The 17,265-nt window shown below is 35.0% G+C and overlaps 1 protein-coding gene across 1 annotated transcript in view; it reads left to right on the plus strand.

Moving 5' to 3' along the window:
* The window catches only part of LOC104405677 (neuroblastoma-amplified sequence-like), a gene marked incomplete at both ends in the record, with an annotated part of 33,075 nt that extends 16,716 nt beyond the window's left edge, over positions 1–16,359 (plus strand). The window contains 9 exons of the mRNA XM_010014446.1: positions 6,065–6,148; positions 6,688–6,841; positions 8,193–8,378; positions 9,382–9,555; positions 10,509–10,642; positions 11,379–11,441; positions 12,004–12,126; positions 13,661–13,763; positions 16,136–16,359. Coding sequence (XP_010012748.1) covers positions 6,065–6,148; positions 6,688–6,841; positions 8,193–8,378; positions 9,382–9,555; positions 10,509–10,642; positions 11,379–11,441; positions 12,004–12,126; positions 13,661–13,763; positions 16,136–16,359 — 1,245 coding nt within the window. The remainder of the gene's footprint in view (positions 1–6,064; positions 6,149–6,687; positions 6,842–8,192; positions 8,379–9,381; positions 9,556–10,508; positions 10,643–11,378; positions 11,442–12,003; positions 12,127–13,660; positions 13,764–16,135) is intronic.
* Between the last annotated feature and the right edge of the window lie 906 nt (positions 16,360–17,265).

Raw genomic sequence — 17,265 nt, forward strand, 5'->3', positions numbered from 1 at the left:
GGAGTTTCCTGTGGCAGCCAAAAGCAGCTGGGATACTTTTTCCACTAATTTATGTAGATCTGTTTTCCCAAAACGTGTGCTGTTTTTTGCACTCTGTTTTAGGCACCAGCTGTACTTCAGTCTTATTTGTCACATGCCCTGTGGATATTCCTGGAAAATAAAGAGCTACACTCTCCGCCCACTACTTCTATATCACATAGTTTTCCAATTATTCAATATAAAATATATGCAGTTATATAGTTGCATTTAGTAATTCACTACTAAACTACTGTAATGGTAGAAAAGAATGTTTTCATGCAATATGAAAAATGCAATACATAGATATTTAAGACTGCATATCTGGGATACATTTCTTATTATATTTCATCGTCAGTTATAGAATAATTGTGACATAATAAAGCTGTTCCAGAGCTGTACGCATTGCAGAACAGGAGAAACAAGAAATTATTTCCCCATTGCTATTTGAGAAGATACAAACTGCAGATGAATGAGTTTCTGGATTAAATTAAAAAACTTTTCTTGCAGATCCTGCATATATACATCTGTATGTATTAAATATAGCCTACTTTTCCTGCCTCTGTATGTAGTGAGATTATGGAAGTGCTGATTTGAATGTGAGTTCTAAAATAATTTACAGTATACCTGTAGTAAAATATAGAAATCATAAATTCTGGTAAGTGTGCAAATGTCATCAGGGGTAAAAGATTATTTGAACCTCAGGATTTTATATTCTTCTTATCACAAAACTTAAATTTGAAATAATTTTGAAAATAAATGTAATAAAATTGGAATCAAGTACATTCTTCAAAAATATTGAGTGAATAACAAAACCATTGATGGAAACAATACTTCATTTTTATATCTTTTGTATATAGCTTTGTCACCTCTAACAGATCAATACTTGGTGCCTTACTTAAATGCGTTACATTCAGAACTATTCCAGTTTGACACACAAGTTTTTAAATGCAGAGTTAAGTGTTTACAACATTATTTTTGCTGCTGCTGAGACCTGATTTAAAAAAAAAAAAAAAAAAAAGGCAGATTCATCTACTCCCAAAATACTTTTAGAGAAAAAAAAAACCCCCACAACCTAAAAACCCACAAACCCTACTCTTAAAAATGTGCCTGTCTTTCAGCAAAAGATACTGTTGCATAAATGTGTCGGGGCAAACTGCCTTTTGCCTTAGAGGCTGGCTTCAATGTGTGCAAGTTTACAAGGGAAAAGATTTTAAAAAAATCCCTAATGCTCAACTAGATGAGTCTTTGAGACAGGCCTGCTGTATGAAATGCTTGAAGGGAAAAAAACCCATGCAGTTGCTATTGATAATAGAAAGAATGGGTCTCTGACCTTAAAATGGAATTAGACCTTCTGGTTTTGAAAGCCTGTCCTTGGAGAGAAAAATAATCTGCAGGTTTGAATAAATGCAGTTGGTAGGATAGGGAAACTAGAATAGCATGGACCTCTTTTGTCAAAGAAAAGAATGGGAAGAATTGCCAAGCCCATATAAACAATAGAGCAAAAAGAGCAATACAGGAAGTCAGCTCTTTCTGAAGAAATGGAGTTGAGTATCTCTACAATTTGTCAATTTACTGTGCTCCAATCATATTTATTCTACTGCTGAAAAGACAGAGAAAGTTAAAGGAGGGGGAGAAGCAGTGGCTCAGGAAAAAAATGAAAATAAATACAGCCCCCAACCCCCCCCAGCTAATATTTGTGGTATGGCACAGCTGACAGTTTCTTTAAATAGGAAAAGAAGGCAGTCTGCCTTAGTGACTATGGTGATCTGTCCCCATATCTGGAATATTCTGTGCACACTTAACCTGCATGAGTCTGACCTCTGTGGGACTATTGTTTCTAGAACAAAACGGCAAAGTTGTGTGTGTAAGCAGAGAGACTAATGAATTCTGACACAGAAGCATAGTGTATGTTGCACACAGGGCAACCTGCCCATGCCTGCTGCATTCCCCACTTCCAGCCCAGTTAGACTGTGCACAGGGGTGTGTGTGGTGGTTCAGATGTGCCCCAGTTCAACTGGATTTGCTGCTTGTTGTGAACAAAATCATGATAGAAGAATGGAAGCCCTACCTCTCTGCATGTATGTGTTCATGTCTGTCTCTCTCTCTTCTCTGTCTCAGCTGCATTTCTGAGTTTGCAGACTGCAGTGGTGTTTTGATGCCTGAAATCCTTCTCAACTGACTTGTTTTGATTTTAACAGCTACTTTTCCTAAGTTTTGCTGATCTCTGTTACTGCATGAGTCACTGGAGTTACTGATAATGGAAATTTAAGGGAAAAATTAATCTGTGCTAAACCATAAGTATCAGTCAAAAAAACCCTTGTAATGTTGAGATAAATCTAGCATTTTAGTAATTTCTTTGACTTTATGAAGGACTGCAGTACAGGGATCTTCGATCCTTTGCTGGTGTTGAAATTGGTTTATTCCATTCCTTGTATTTGAATTCAAATATTATTTTTCTAAACTCTTAAGAATGAGAAGGGCATGGAGGCAGGAGGGAGTTACGGATTTTTCTTAATGTTGCTGAGAATGTGAATGAACTTAGCAGTCAGCTCAGAGTGGTGTGGATTTCGCTGGGGTTTTTTTTGGTGAACTTTGCTCAGCACAAAATGTATCTGTTACAACTGGCTTTCCATAATTGCTGATTTCTTCAGGGATGAGATAGTTTTCAGTTGTATCTTTTTATAATATTGTTTTCTTTAAGAATTTAGAGGACATAGTTACTGAGTGCTGTTCTGACTCTTTGTGAGATCTTAAAAAATTTAAAATACCTCTCCCAATTTATTCCTTTGGTGAACCGAATACTTTCAAAATGGCAAATTGAGCCAGAGCAGAAAATACTTTTAAAAGAATTTTTCATGGCTTGTTTATACACCTGACTTAAAGGATTTAATTCTAACCTTGGAGAAGATGCTTTCCAGTCAAGATTGCACTGCATGATGATTCCCATGAACTGAAAATTCTTGTCTTTAGTATTTCGTGGTGGGGTCTGTTACTAAGCTTTTATGGAAAACTTTTGAAGTATGAACATCTTTAATTGGTGTGTATGGACACCTGTAGGTTTCATTACTGCCATATCTTGTGCTGAAAGATGGCACTGGTCTTGGTAGACCTGGCCAGAAGGCAAATGGACAACAGGAGTAGCCAAGGCAAAAAAATAGGTACAGGCAAGCACATTTCAATTTTTACCTGAAGTCTATAATATGTGGCTCAAATCTTCCTTACCTAGATGTTTTTTAGACATAGTAGAGTTTCATGACACTTTATTCCAAGAATTCTTTCCATTTTTCAATCCAAATACATGGTGTTTTATCTTCTGTATAATGCAGCGTGTAGTTAACAGCTTAGCTGCATATGCTGTAGAAGAGTATTGGCTGTTTATTTTAAATGAGGCTCTGCTGGCCTCACCAGTGCTTACATTGTTGTAGGAAGTAAAACCAAGGAAATGCAGTTTCCTGGTTAAGTGAAGTGAAAAAAATCAAAAACTTGATGTAAGTCTTAGTGTTTTCTTTCTTCAAGGATTCTTCTCTCTCCTCTGGCTTTTATAGAAAGAATGATCACACACTTCTTACATTGGATTGTTCACACTGATTGTCTCTGTAGTTTTCAACTTTTTTCTGTTGCACCTTGTTGAGTAGGGTAGGCAGAGGGAGGCATAGTTGCACATTGCTTCCTCAGTTGATGAATTTTTGCAGTGAGGGGAAAGGGGGAAGCAAAGTAACTATCAAAGAGAGCAAAGCCTGGGAACTCCAACTGAGGGAGATCTTTTTCAGCAAGAAATTTTTTAAGCAATAGATTTCTAGTTGAAGCTATAAGCCATAGTGGGGTGTTGGAGAAGTTAATCTATGACTTCTGTTATTTGAAAAGGTTTCTATATTAAAACGTATTTTTAAAAAATATTTGAAGCAGTTGGAATTTATAGACAAACCCAGGTGTGCCGATTTTTTGGTTTTGGTTTTCTTATTTTGGGTCTTTTTTTTTTTTTTTGGTTACAAGAATAGGGAAGAAAATACCTACTTTTAGATGCAGAGAGGAAAATACAGTTTATTTTTTGAAATGAGTTGGGGAGAAGGACAGAAGGGCTGGATAGGTGATAGCATCAGTCTATTGAAAGAAGTGTTTTCTAGTAACTTTCAATTTTAGGCTGGGTGAATAGCTTTCCTGCATAAAAATAAAACTGTTTAGTCTCCAGTAAGTTTTTATCAGGGTCAGGAAAGTGGTTCAACTTGTTAATAATAAATGGAAGGAAGAAACAAATAATTCATCCTGATAATGCAGATCAGTTAAGAAGAGTTGCAAGTTTTGGCAACTTGAATTATAAACCTGTTATGCTACTGAATTAGTTAAGAAAGAATTTGTTAACTGGAGCTGTAGTTCCAGAATGTAACTTTGCAACATCTATGGCAAGTATGCAGGGTGCGGCAGCTTAAGAAAGATGTGTGCAATGTAGCATTTGGCAGTACAGGCAAGTAGTAGCATTAGGAGACATTGTGTGAGTTTCAAAATGTCTTGGGTCCTTGTTATTCAGATCCCACATACATGCATGGGCAGCTTTAAATTTGTGTTCTAAACTTCTGCTGGTTTTGCTTATTTCTAGAGATTTTCTGTTTCAATAATTTGTAAGCCAAAAAAGGAAACATTGACATTTAAATATCTATTAAATATCTATTAAAAACCTATTTCCTTACTATTTTGCATGACTTCTTTCTCTTAATAACAACAAAGCCAAACAATAAAGGAACAGCCAAACCAAAGTAATTTTCCCAAAAGTTTCTCTAGGGCCCTTGAGGTTGTATGGCAACCCATATTCAGGTGGGATGCTCTTACTTGAGACACCCATGAACACAGTGCAAAGATTTACCTCCTGAAACAAAACACAAGTAAAACAACCGAACAATCCCTTGAAATGTCTTCTCAAGCCTACTGGGAATTGAATGGAAAAAATTTACTATGAAGACAAATTGTTTCAGGCAATAAAATTTTGTCTAGTTTTATGTGTTACAGAACATACAAAGGAGAAAATTATTGATAGTAACATAAAGACCTGCTGTACTGTCTTGATTTTATATTTTGGAAGGGAGCGTTAATCATTCCTTGGCTTTTCTGTTCTTTGACATTTCAGCTGGTAAAGATAAGTTTCTCACTCCACTGAGTTACAGTGCTGCCCTTCAAGCCATGAGAAGATTATATTGGCTGTTAATTTATGAATAGGGATTGTCCATGTAGTATTGCTTCTGCTGTTTGTTATCAGGGTCAGGAGGAAATGAATGAGACTTAAAATAGCTTATTGCTGCAGTATGCCAAAACTTTAATGTCCTTACTTCGTATGAGATTTGTTTCTTATTTCTACAAATGCCAGAACCTATGTGGCTGTTTTCTTCCCTGTAGTTTGTTATGCGTTTCTTGACGTGGGTTTCTTTGTTTTTTTATGCTGCTTGAACAGCTATAACTAATCATTCTGGTAATAGCCCATGGTGTTCTTCTGCATCTTAAACAGATTTTTTTTTTTTTTTCTTCAACCTCAATATTTAGAGTATGTTTCACTGTGGAAGTTTGTAGTCAGAAAACCTCATTAAACATCATTAAGCAGATCAGTACAGCAGGTTGTATCTTGTTTCGTTTCAGTACAAGGATTGTGCTGAAATTTGAAGAATTATATGGGGTTTTTTTTAACCTGTATATAGGTTTTTACTCATTTCAGTCTTCCGTGACGGCATATGGAGTCGGAATACTTACTGCAAAGTGATAAAAATTCTTAAAGTGTGCAGTGGGTTGGGTTTTTTCCTTGTTTTTTTCTGTTTTTTTCCTTTTTTAAGGTATGGTCAGTAAGAAAACAAATTCATTAATTTCTCTTCGTGGATTTTTAATAGTATAGGTAGAATGTGTGATTGTAGAGATAATATACAGGCAAAATCACACTTGTAAAGCTTCATTAAGAAGTGATACATCTTAAAGGATTGCTTATTATGAATTCACTGAAATACTTGTGTATGCTTTGTCTTTCATTGATTTAAAAATTGCCTGAAGCTTCCCTTTTCTGTTATATCAGTTACAAGAAGGGGACATTGAGAATTCTTCCTTGGAATGAGCAGAAACATCGTGAAGAAGACTGGTGTGAAAAAGCAGAATGCAGGTAAGTATATAGAAAAAGCAAAAATTTTTTTCTATATTTATGTACGTTCCAGGTAAAGAATTGACTTACTAATTCTTAAAATGTGGGAAATACCCAGTATATGCAGCGTGATTATGTGAGGAGTAACTTTTGCAAATGTATGTGAGCAGGAGGGGGAGATTACTGCTGGAAATCCTGATTTATTTGTTGCATGTCAGCCATAATGTTATCATAGCATCATTAGTGGATCACAAAACTGCCTTTCACTGTGTGAGGAACAGATATAAAGCAGAAGTTGGGCATACCTGTGTCTTTAGTAGAGAGGATTCTTTCTTTCATGATCTGTCTCATGTTTGGAATCTCTTACTAGTTACTTTGCTGACAAAAATAGATGCTTACTGTGATTGGCATTCGAGTCTCATTATATTATTAGTGTGATAGTACGTTGATTGCATCATTTTTTTTTTTTTTCATTACAACTAGCAGTTTTAGGAAAAAGACTGATGTAAAAAAAGAAAGTGAGAAAATGTATACGTAAACATTTTTTTTCTTTTTTAAAGGAAGATTGTTGAACCGACTTCACAAGATGAGGGTGAATTTCTGTATGAAACACAACCCGAGTTACTGAAGTACAGGACTACTGACCTTTCAGTAGATCTCGTTACTGACTGGTATTTGAGCAGAGCACAGGAAATTGAAAAATACGCGATGCAGGTGAGAAAATCAGCAAAGAAATGATGATGGCTGCCTCAGGCTTATCAGTCGTCTTCAACAGAATCCTGTCTTAACAAGTATTAATGGGATGCTTTTCCCTCACTGTTTCTCAGTCTCCATTGTGGCTTTTGAATTATTTGGCTTTTCATTTTCAGTGTACTTATGCTTGTCCTAAAGTTTGCTCAACCAAATAGTTGATCCATACGAATGAATAGGAAGCCATTAGATTCCCTTTCACTTGACTTATAATAGTAGACAATAGCACTTCGTAGTCCATGAAAAATATTTACCATTACACTTTATTTGCAAATGAGAGAATGTTGTGCACAGGGTATTGGGAGACATGTTTTATTATCTTTCACATGATACTAGGTAATTTATATCGATATGTGGCAGTTGTGTTGCCATGATATGCTATATGTAGCACTATCATGGGACTACCATGCAGCTTATTTCTGCTGTATTTTCTTCGTATTTGAAAGGCGTTTGAAATACTATGTGGTGAAGATAAGCATTGCAAGTAAGACTAGAGCTCGTCACTGATGTGCTCCAGTATTTATTGCTTCTCAAGCCAATTTAGCTGCATGTAAAGGAGGTTGGCTGGAAGTATCACTGTGAGTTAGTTTTGATGGGCAAATTCTTATATTCTTCGAGGCTCTTTAATCATAGTTCCCTGTGATCTTAACAGCCTATCAGTAGGTATGGAAATAAAAGCAACTTCCAGGGACCAGTTAGATTACTAAAATATAAATGAAATTGCATTCTACTCTTCCACATCTGTGTCTGCTTCACAAGGTACATACAGCCAATATTGTGTTCTTTGAATTCGAAACATTTTGTATAAAGGTATTTTCAGTCACCAGGAAAAAGACTGTCATTATCTTCTGTGAAATAAAAGGCAACAATTAAAATTATTAATTCATTGTCAGCTAGGAAAGTCACATTACATTTAGAGCTATTCATAACATCAGTCATTTATCTGGTTGTCTTAGTTTACAGCAATCCTTCATATTTCATGCAGTGAGATAAGGTGATCTATCTCTATGTGTGATATCCAGAAAGAACAGTATTCTCCTAATTTACAAACATCAATAAGATACATGTGGGTCAAAAGCCTATAATGACATTATCCACTAAGATTAAACATTTTATTTGGTCTTTATAAAGCTGAGAAGAGCAATCCATTTAGGAATATACATTCCACAAAACTTCCAGGAACTTGGAACTACCTATCAACAAAAGGAACAAGGGAAAAAAAAATAGACACACAAACAGGAGACAGACTGGACTTCGGTTTTCTTTCTTTGGTGAACAGTTGTAGAGCAGGTTTTTTTTTTTTATTATTATTCAGGTGGACTGCGCTCTGTCCCTTGTTCGTCTTGGCATGGAGAGGAATATTCCTGGTCTGCAGGTGCTTTGTGACAATCTGATCACCCTTGAGACAGTGGTTTATGAGACTGATGGTGATCGAACCTTAACTTTGAAGGAACTTGCAGAGATGAAAGACATTGAAAAGCTGAGACTGTTGATGAAGAATGTAAGTATTTTGAATAAATTGGTATATCTTATTTTCCAGTAATTAGGATTACCCCGGATCCTGTGTATATAAAGGTACTGTTAGTGGCTGACAGTTTTCTGATGAAAAATCTTTAATTCAGCAAGAATGCAACACTTCTGCTGTTCCTTTTTTGTTGTGATATTTGTTTGTTTGTTTTTCTTTGTTCATTTGTTTTAACAAAAGCCAAAATGGCTCAGTTTTCTCAAAATCCTGTTTCTTAGTCCTAGGCACAGGATGAAATATTAATAAAACCAGTCTTCTGAAAGCTGTGAATTGCTTTTTCATTGACCCTTTCTAAAGGATCTTCAGCGTAGCTGCTGATGATGCTGCAGGTGCAGTAACATTGACTGTTTGCCTTGGATTTTTTTTGGTTTCTTTAAATATTGACAGAAATCTTAGCATTTGCCTCTGTAGCATATGTATGGTTTTCTTCTTCTCTGTGTTCAGCCTGTGCATGGCATTTCAGAATAGAAAAAGACCTCTTGGAAAAGCTGAAAAATGCCTAGAAACTGAACAGGGGTCTGAAATTCATTTGAGGAATGAGTAAGCACCAGAGGAGAATACTCAGAATTTTCTAAATTTTGCTAGGATGTAAGTAAGCACTTACCAGTTGTCTTCCATTCTGGCCTACTGAAAGTAATGCTACTCTGACATGAATGCAAGCCAATCTTTGACTCATTCTGCAGGAGGAAGATGGCTATGCTTTCCTCACATAATGAGCTTTACTCCTTACTTTACTGCTTGGTTTCCCCAAGCCACTGTGTAGGAGAAGGGCAATGGATTGTTTCAGTGCTTCATGATTTAGTGATGTGTGCAACAGTGGTAAATGTCAGGCTTCGGCTGTTGTTTGTGACAGGTGAAGATACTGTTTCAATTATATTGATGTAAATACATTCTGTTTGGTTTTTGGTGTTTGTTTTCAGCAGTGAAGCTGAACTTGTTCTTTTTTTTTCTCCTCTCTGTAACTCACTGTGCTTTCTAGTCTTCTAATGAAAAATATGTGAAGAATGTTTATCAGTGGATGATCCCTTTTCTCCACCGTTGTGAAAATCAGTCCCCTGGTCTTGCAAATTCACTTTTTAAAGAATATTTAGTAACATTAGCAAAGGAAGACCTGACTCTACCTCTGAAGATATTTCAGAATTCAAAACCTGCTGTAAGTATAGAGCTCTCATGATTCTACTGGTTTCTTTAGAGATTCTTGTCCTGAAGAGGTGAATTCATAAACAGGGTTGGTTCATCTTCTACGTGAGATTTGTCTCTGGTCTTTTCCTTTTCTTGTACCCAGGATTTGTTATGTTTTAAAATGTGTTATAGTATAAGTTACAATGCAGCTGAACTGTCTTTGGTGAGATTGTCAAACTAATGTAATTGTGATCTTGAACTAGTAAAAGAAAAATTATTGTGAAGATTCTTCTTTGAAGTAATTTTCTGGTGACATGTTTAAAGTAAATTCCTAGCATACTTGCTTTTTAAAAAATGGAAGTTTCATGATCTCACTAATACTTTTTTCATAAGGAATTTTGCTAGCAGGAAATTTAAAGTTATTTCCTTTTTCTCCGTTCCCCAGCAAATGTAAAGAATAAAATGAGGGCCAAGAGTTCCATGAGTAAGGGTTGAAGTTACCTTCTATATTGAGTATTTCATGCTTCTTCTACAGTTTAAATAATTATTCCACAGCACATAAGCACAGTTTTGCATACTTTCTAGATACGTTCTAAGTGTATGGACAGAAATCAACCAGTGAAGCAAAAAACCACAGTTATTTTATGTATATTGATATTGTTACATGTATTAAATAAATCTGACAAATGTTTGCAGCAGTTGCTGCCTTCTTGTCCTGCACCTTCTCCACTTTTCAAATTCAAAAAGTGTATAATGTGTATAATAGTGTACCACTGTTATTTCAGTGTCTACAGTGTAGAAAACTGGCTGAGTTATGTTTCAGGTTCTACCTTCAGCAGATACTTCACTAAGAGTTAGCAAGAAACAGTTTAATTACAACTAGAGATAATTTATTTGCTTGGAGTTCACATCTTTGTAAATTCAGAATAAACTGTTGAACTAGAAAGAGAAAATTAAAAATAATGTGCTTCCTTTTCCTGTTAGTGTCAGCAAAAAATTATTCCTGATCAAGATCAGCTTATGATTACAGCATTGGAATGTATTTATAGTTGTGAACGAGATGACCAGCTCGCTCTTTGTTACGATATTTTGGAGTGCCTTCCACAAAGAGGATATGGGTAAACATTTTCAGCTAGTTATTTCTAAATATTTTGGATATGCTAAATATAGTTCTGAATTAATACTTTAAAAATAGTTTTAAAGTCACTAAAGGGTAGATAATGTTGCTGGAATATTCTGTTCCTGTCTGTTGCCGTGGTCATCTATGTGTATTTGTGCTTGTGCTGTGTATGTGCGCTACCAGATAGTGCAACAAAACACGATTACATGATTTAAAGTAGCAGACTAGACCGGGGCTTTTGTATTAGTTTCTTAGACTTCTGTTGCCTGGTGAGTTGCAATCAAGTGTTAGTGCTGTCTTACTGGTCTTGTTGGCCCTGTTACAGTTACTGTCATCTTGTAGTTGGCTTATAAACAGCAATATGGCCCTGTGAGAGAGGTCTCTGTATAGATGATCTATATGAAAGGTGAGTAATTCTTGAGAAATTGAAAGCATGAGGAGGAGATTAAACTACTCTCCCAGTACCTTTTATACCTAGGAAGTAGAGAGCCTGAGAAAAGTAAGGAAGAAGGAAAAGCTGTGTTCTTGGGAGACTGAGGGACCCTCTCAATTTTATCTGTACTTGTAATAGGAAGCAAACAGTTTTAATCTTTTCAAGCAAACATATATTCAATTTTCATAAAAGAATGTTTCAAGCAGCTTATCTTTATGTAATATGAATTATGTGAAGAAATTACAAGATGTATGGATATAAATATATAAAAAAAATAATTAATTCTACAATATCTTTGCAGGCCTGAAACGGATAAAACTGACACTCTTCACGATGATGTAGATGAACTGGAGCGAATTCTTAGGTATTTAATTTTGCTAAAATTAATAATATATTGTTACAGAAGTCACCAGGCATACTCAAAAAATTTTTTATGACAGGAAAGCAGCAAGAATATTTGTTACGTTTTTAGTGCTATCAGCAAGATAATCTGAAAGTTTTTGTATTCAGAACTTAGAAATTTTGCATGGCTTTAGCTATTTGAATATTATAAAACTGCACAGATATGTTTTTTAGAATAAAATTGAGGGGTTTTGTGTTTTGTTTGTTTGTTTCTTTTGGGTTATTTTTTAGGGAGAAGAAGGTTGACCAGGGAACTTTTTTTGATCTTGATACTCTAATGCTTTGAGTGATCAAAACCTGAAAGCTGTGAAGATATTTCATCAGGTTATTGGTGATATGCATTTACTCTATAGTATTAATTTTTTTCAGTAAATGATGTTACTCTGGCTAGTCTGTACTATTACAGACTTACAGACTGTTTGCATTTGCAGTACATTGTCTGAGACAGCTTTAAGATGGCTGCAGCAGTGATTGGTAGTTGTACAACTGTGCAGGATTCAAAAATGTTGACTATTCATTTACAGTGTGTCAGAGCTGTTGGAGAAACATGGACTTCAGAAACCTGTTTCCTTTGTGAAAGACACAAAGAACAATGTGAAGGAGGCACGGAAGCTGATGATTAGGCTGACAAGGCACACAGGTCGCAAGTTAGTATTCAAAGGCAAATGGGAGTTAAGGGGGAAAGGGCAGTAAGGTAACAGTACTTAACCTCAGAGGGTGTACCTGTCTGTTGCAGTAGGGAACCATTGTGTTCAAACTGAACATGGTGTACATAGGACACATCTGTTTAAACTGATGATTAACATGTTTTGGCCATCCAAAAATCTGTGTCTTGCTTCAGACTTGTTTCAGTAAGTTTGTGTTTAAGTAAACAAGCCTAAAAGGCATACTGGCTGCAAAATACTGCAAGGTGATCAACAGTAAAAGTTAAGATAGATGACCTTTGAAGGTCCCTTCCAACCCAATATATTCTATGATTCTATTAAAAGAGGTCCTTTAAAGACCTGTTTAATTTTATTGAGAGTGTAAGGTTTGTAAAATAGTGCTTTCTTTTTTTATTTTTATTTTTTTTGGTGTGTTTTCTTAGGAGCTCTTATAATAGGGTAATTTATTGATTTTATGTATTGATTCTACCACTTACATTTCCAGTATAACTTTTCAATTTTTCTGTTAAGCAACTGTTCTGCTTAACTTGCCTTCCAACTGTAGATGAATTATTACACGACTCTTAGCATAAGCAGATACAAAGATTGAACCCTGGGAAAACCAGCCATCCCTGTGTGTGGTGGTTTTTTGGTTCTTTTTTTCTTTTTTTCTTGTTTGAAGTAAACATGCACAACAGTTTGTTGGTGATGGTAGAGTAGCATTTTTTTAAAGAAAGATCAAGTCAATGCCTCTGTATGAAAAATGTTGATTATTCACTTTTTGTAGAGACAGTTTGCTTTGCTGAAGTGAAAGCTAATGCCACATGAGAAAATCACTATTAGCTGGACTGGCTTTTGTAGCTTAAAAAACCTCTGTGCTTGAAATCTCAAAGGCTCAAGATGATGTCAAAAAACTTTCCTAGTGTTTTTACTAGTAAAAATTTTTATGGAGTACATTAAGTTGTATAGAAAGCATTGTGAGTAAACAGAGATCCGTAGACCCAGAGAGTCAAGAATCTGAATACCATTCCACTTAAAGAGCATAATAAATTTGCATATCCATTCTCCTGTGATTGCATGCAATTGATTAGTCATTTGAGATTGCCTGCAGTGAACAGCACTTTAATGATCTTTGGTTGCTGCTACAAATTTGTTTTTACCCAGATGTTCTTGGATCAGCCAGAAGATAGCACTTGCAACTTTCTGAGCTATTACTGGAAATTATTAAAACCTACTTGGGGGATCTTGATCAAGATTGCTTAAATCCCCATCTTGTTACACAAAAGACTATCAGAAAAAGCACCTTGGTTACTGCATTTTTGTCATCAAATAATGTTAACCCACAGACACTGTTTTAACAAATATTATTATTAAAAGCATTCTGTCTTTAAGTCACTTTTGGTTAAAAGTCCAATTAAAGATTGAGAAAACTCGTTTGAGAAAACTCGTATTTTTTGTGATGGAACAATAGTGTTCCCTACTGCTTTTCTTTAAATTCATTGAGGAAGAGAATATTTAATTTTTAAAATGCTTGCAGGCAACCATCAGTCAGTGAGACACACTGGAAGGAATTGCTCCAGGATATGTTAGACATGCAGCAGAAAGTGTATACATGTTTACATTCAGATTCTTGCTATGAGGTGAGTTTTATGTTTTCTTACCAATTTATGTCCCAAGCAAGCTACAAATTCTCATTTCATATTGTTGTTCACAAATGTAAATACATTTTCATGTGTTATGTTGCTTGGTTTTCTACTGGCTCTTTGAAGATACTTTCATTCAAATCAGAAACTTCAGTGTTAATTCATTTCATCAAAAGCTCCTCTGATAGATAAGCTCTGTATCTTTTACTACAGTTCAACTTTTTTTAAATTGAGTCAGCTTCTTGAGACTTCATAATTCTATGTACAAATGTGTTCAGTAATAGACACTTAAAAATAATGAAAATAAACAATTTTTTTGCTAAATGTTATCTTCAGTTGAGTAGTTCTTAAACACAAAATTCTAGTTTGATAATATTATCCAAGGTCCTTATAGGATTATGGACTTCCTACTGCTTGCAGCTGAAGTAAAATAATGTGAGATACCTAATTTCATTGAAGGAAAAAAATAAAATCCTGCGTGTGCATAAACCCCAAACCTGTGTCATTAATACTTGCAAAAGACAGCTATTAAACTGATCTAGATGTGTCATTTGCTATGACATGTATTGTTTATCTACATTTTCACTTTAATATACTTCAGTTCATTACAGAAACACTGCTGTATCCAGGAGAAGCAGTGTTTAAATAGTTAAAAGTTTTAGAGTGTTTTATTACAGTTTGCACATTTAATGGCTTATGGTTACCAATCTGATTAGCTCTTGGGAGAAGTTCTGAAAGCAAATTAGAAAAAAAAAAAACGAAGGAGAAAAAGTAATGCTATCCAATCTACACATAAAGAGAGTCACTCTCTCTCCGTAGTTGTACAGTTTGAAGTTGCTTAAAGAAAACTGCAGTTTATTGAATGTTCATGGCTATGGCTTAGTGTACTTGGTGTATTTTTTTAAGTACATCTAAAAAACTTGTAGTAGAGCAGTCAGAAAATAATAGTGTTTGCTTTGCTCTTATTTTTTTTCTTAATATTGTTTTCTAACCTCTTTACCACTTGATTAAAGAAACCCAAAACCAACCCACAACAAAGGAGGAATGGTCTAGGAATGCTTTGAAATGTAGTGCTGTTGTACACAATTATACTTTGATAACCTCAAAATTGGGAAATTGATGAGGCAGTAAGGATTTACAGTCACGTGTGAGGTTTGTGTCAGGATTTTTTTTAGCATGATGCGTACTCAAGTCTGCTTGCATGCAAAGCGATTCCTGTCGTCTTGGAGAAGTGCTTCATGTCCATAAATTTTGAGAAGGGTAAATTGTATGTATGTGGTCTTTAAGGAAGAAGGATCAGCTATCATGCTTTGCATCTTTCAGTGTTCCTTGAGGATTAATATATTGTGAAAGTGGAGATGATATGACTATATGATTCTGGGGTTTTTTTTTTCTCTTTTTTTTTTTTTCTTTTTTCTTTTTTTTAAGAAGCACTGTGAACTGTGTTCCTTTCCAGTGCATGAGATGATTTGGAGAGGTTCTTCCTTGTGAAGAAATACTTTAATTTCAAGAGTTGATTGAATAGGGTGGCATAGATTATCTCATCTATGCCTTCTTTCCCAAAAGAAGTTGGACCAGATGATCTAGAGGTCCCTTCCAACCTGGGCTTTTCTATGATTCATTGATCCTTTTTCATTTGTTATGAAATTTAAAACCTTTACTAAAGGCCATGTTGTTGCAGCTGCAGTGTTTCCTGATGTGATTAAATGCATATGTTGTTCTTCAGTGGGACAATACTGATCGTGGTAAAATAAAACAGAATTAGAAAAAACAAAACCAAAAAAACCCAAACCCCCTACCCCCCCAAACCACCAAAAACCCAACAAAATTTGTAAGGAATAGAGATAATTTTCAGTGTCTAAAAGCGGGCAAAATAACAGGTGTTTAGTGGCAGATACAGCATTATATTAGTATGCATTCTCTGAAGATAGTCTTGACTGAAACTTAAAGAACATCTTACATGCTCAGTTCTGAATATTTTTAGTTCTTCAGGGATACAAAATTTTTTCTCTCATATATTGTTGGTTTTACAGTGCTAATACTGAACTGCCTTTTCAGATTCTTACATCCTATTAACACTTCAGAATATAGGTATAAATAATTTCTGATCTCAAAGTCATACTGTAAAAAGGCAGCTAATAAGCTTCTTTCTTCAGGAAGTGGAAGTAACCAGCTGCTAGTTAATTTCAGCTTTGCTGAAAGAAATAGTGGAAATACTCTCTTTGTAGAAGTTACATTTTCTTCTTGGACTGTATATATTCTTTTGACTTCAAAGATCCTTTTTATTCAAAGGGATTGGTTCTGTATAATGCAGTAAGTTTATCTGAAGCTGCTGCTGCAGATTACTGAATTATTGTTCTTTCTTTTAGATATTCACGGAAAGTCTTTTATGCTCAAGCAGTATAGACAATATCCACTTGGCTGGTCAGATGATGCATTGCAGTATTTGGTCAGTGGATCTACCAAGTTCATCGAAAGGGAAGCCACAGTATCGAGTCAGCTATGCAAAAAGTATTGAACTAGTTTTGGCTGCTAGCAGAGAATATTTCAATTCTTCAACAAGTTTGACTGATAGCTGTATGGATTTGGCAAGGTATATTTACAATTATCATATGTTAATATATATTGCTCTTTTAATTGAAACTTGAATTTTGTTTTCCCTGTAAGAAGAGGTGAATCTTACCTGGGTTTATTTCTCTTTGTGTAAAATTATGTGGTAAATGAAAAGACTGTCTTTGGCTTCTGTAGGATTTTTTTGAATGATCTGTTAGAGAATTCAGGTTAAAGAAGAAGAAACATGTAAGTCTTTCTTCAAGGATAAGAAGCTTTTTGTGTGTGGCATTTGAACCTTTTCCACTTTACAGCATTGAACCACAATTGTGGCCGCAGTTACTATAACAATAGAAAATAGTGTTTTGCTGAGTCTTTAATGTCTTTCCTTACTTTGGTCTTTCCTGATTCTGAGAGTTCATTTGAGGCTGTCTGGCTCTCTTTTGTTACATTAAGAGATAAGCCAAATAATTCTTGAGAAAGGAATTCAGGCATAGAGCAGCCTTGGAGATTGTGGTATGGATATTCATTCTTGTGTAGATTTAGGTATAGAAGTATTTTCTTTAACAATTTAAATGCAGATAGGTAAAATAATGGGGTTTTATCTATGTAGAATATAGGTGCCTTGGCTTACCTTAAATATTTAAAATAAAGGCATGTCTTAATATTTCCAGCCTTTCTCTTCTATTCTAAGAATTTGTTGTTTCACTGGTATTGTTTTGTTAATAAAAATAACTTTTCCTTTTTCCTTACGACATAACTCCTCCCTCCCCTGCAAACAAATACCACAAACCAAACTATAAAAAAAACCGCAACAAAATCGCAGAACCAAACAAAAATACCTGTGTGTGAACTACAAAGGAAGACACATCTTTATAAAGTACTGCTGTCGCTTAGACATGAGTATACTTACCTCCTAATTACAGGAAAAAAGATTATTTTCTTTTCC

Source organism: Nestor notabilis, unplaced genomic scaffold, assembly GCF_000696875.1.
Source record: "Nestor notabilis isolate BGI_N333 unplaced genomic scaffold, ASM69687v1 scaffold25105, whole genome shotgun sequence".
Taxonomy (NCBI): Eukaryota; Metazoa; Chordata; class Aves; order Psittaciformes; family Psittacidae; genus Nestor; species Nestor notabilis.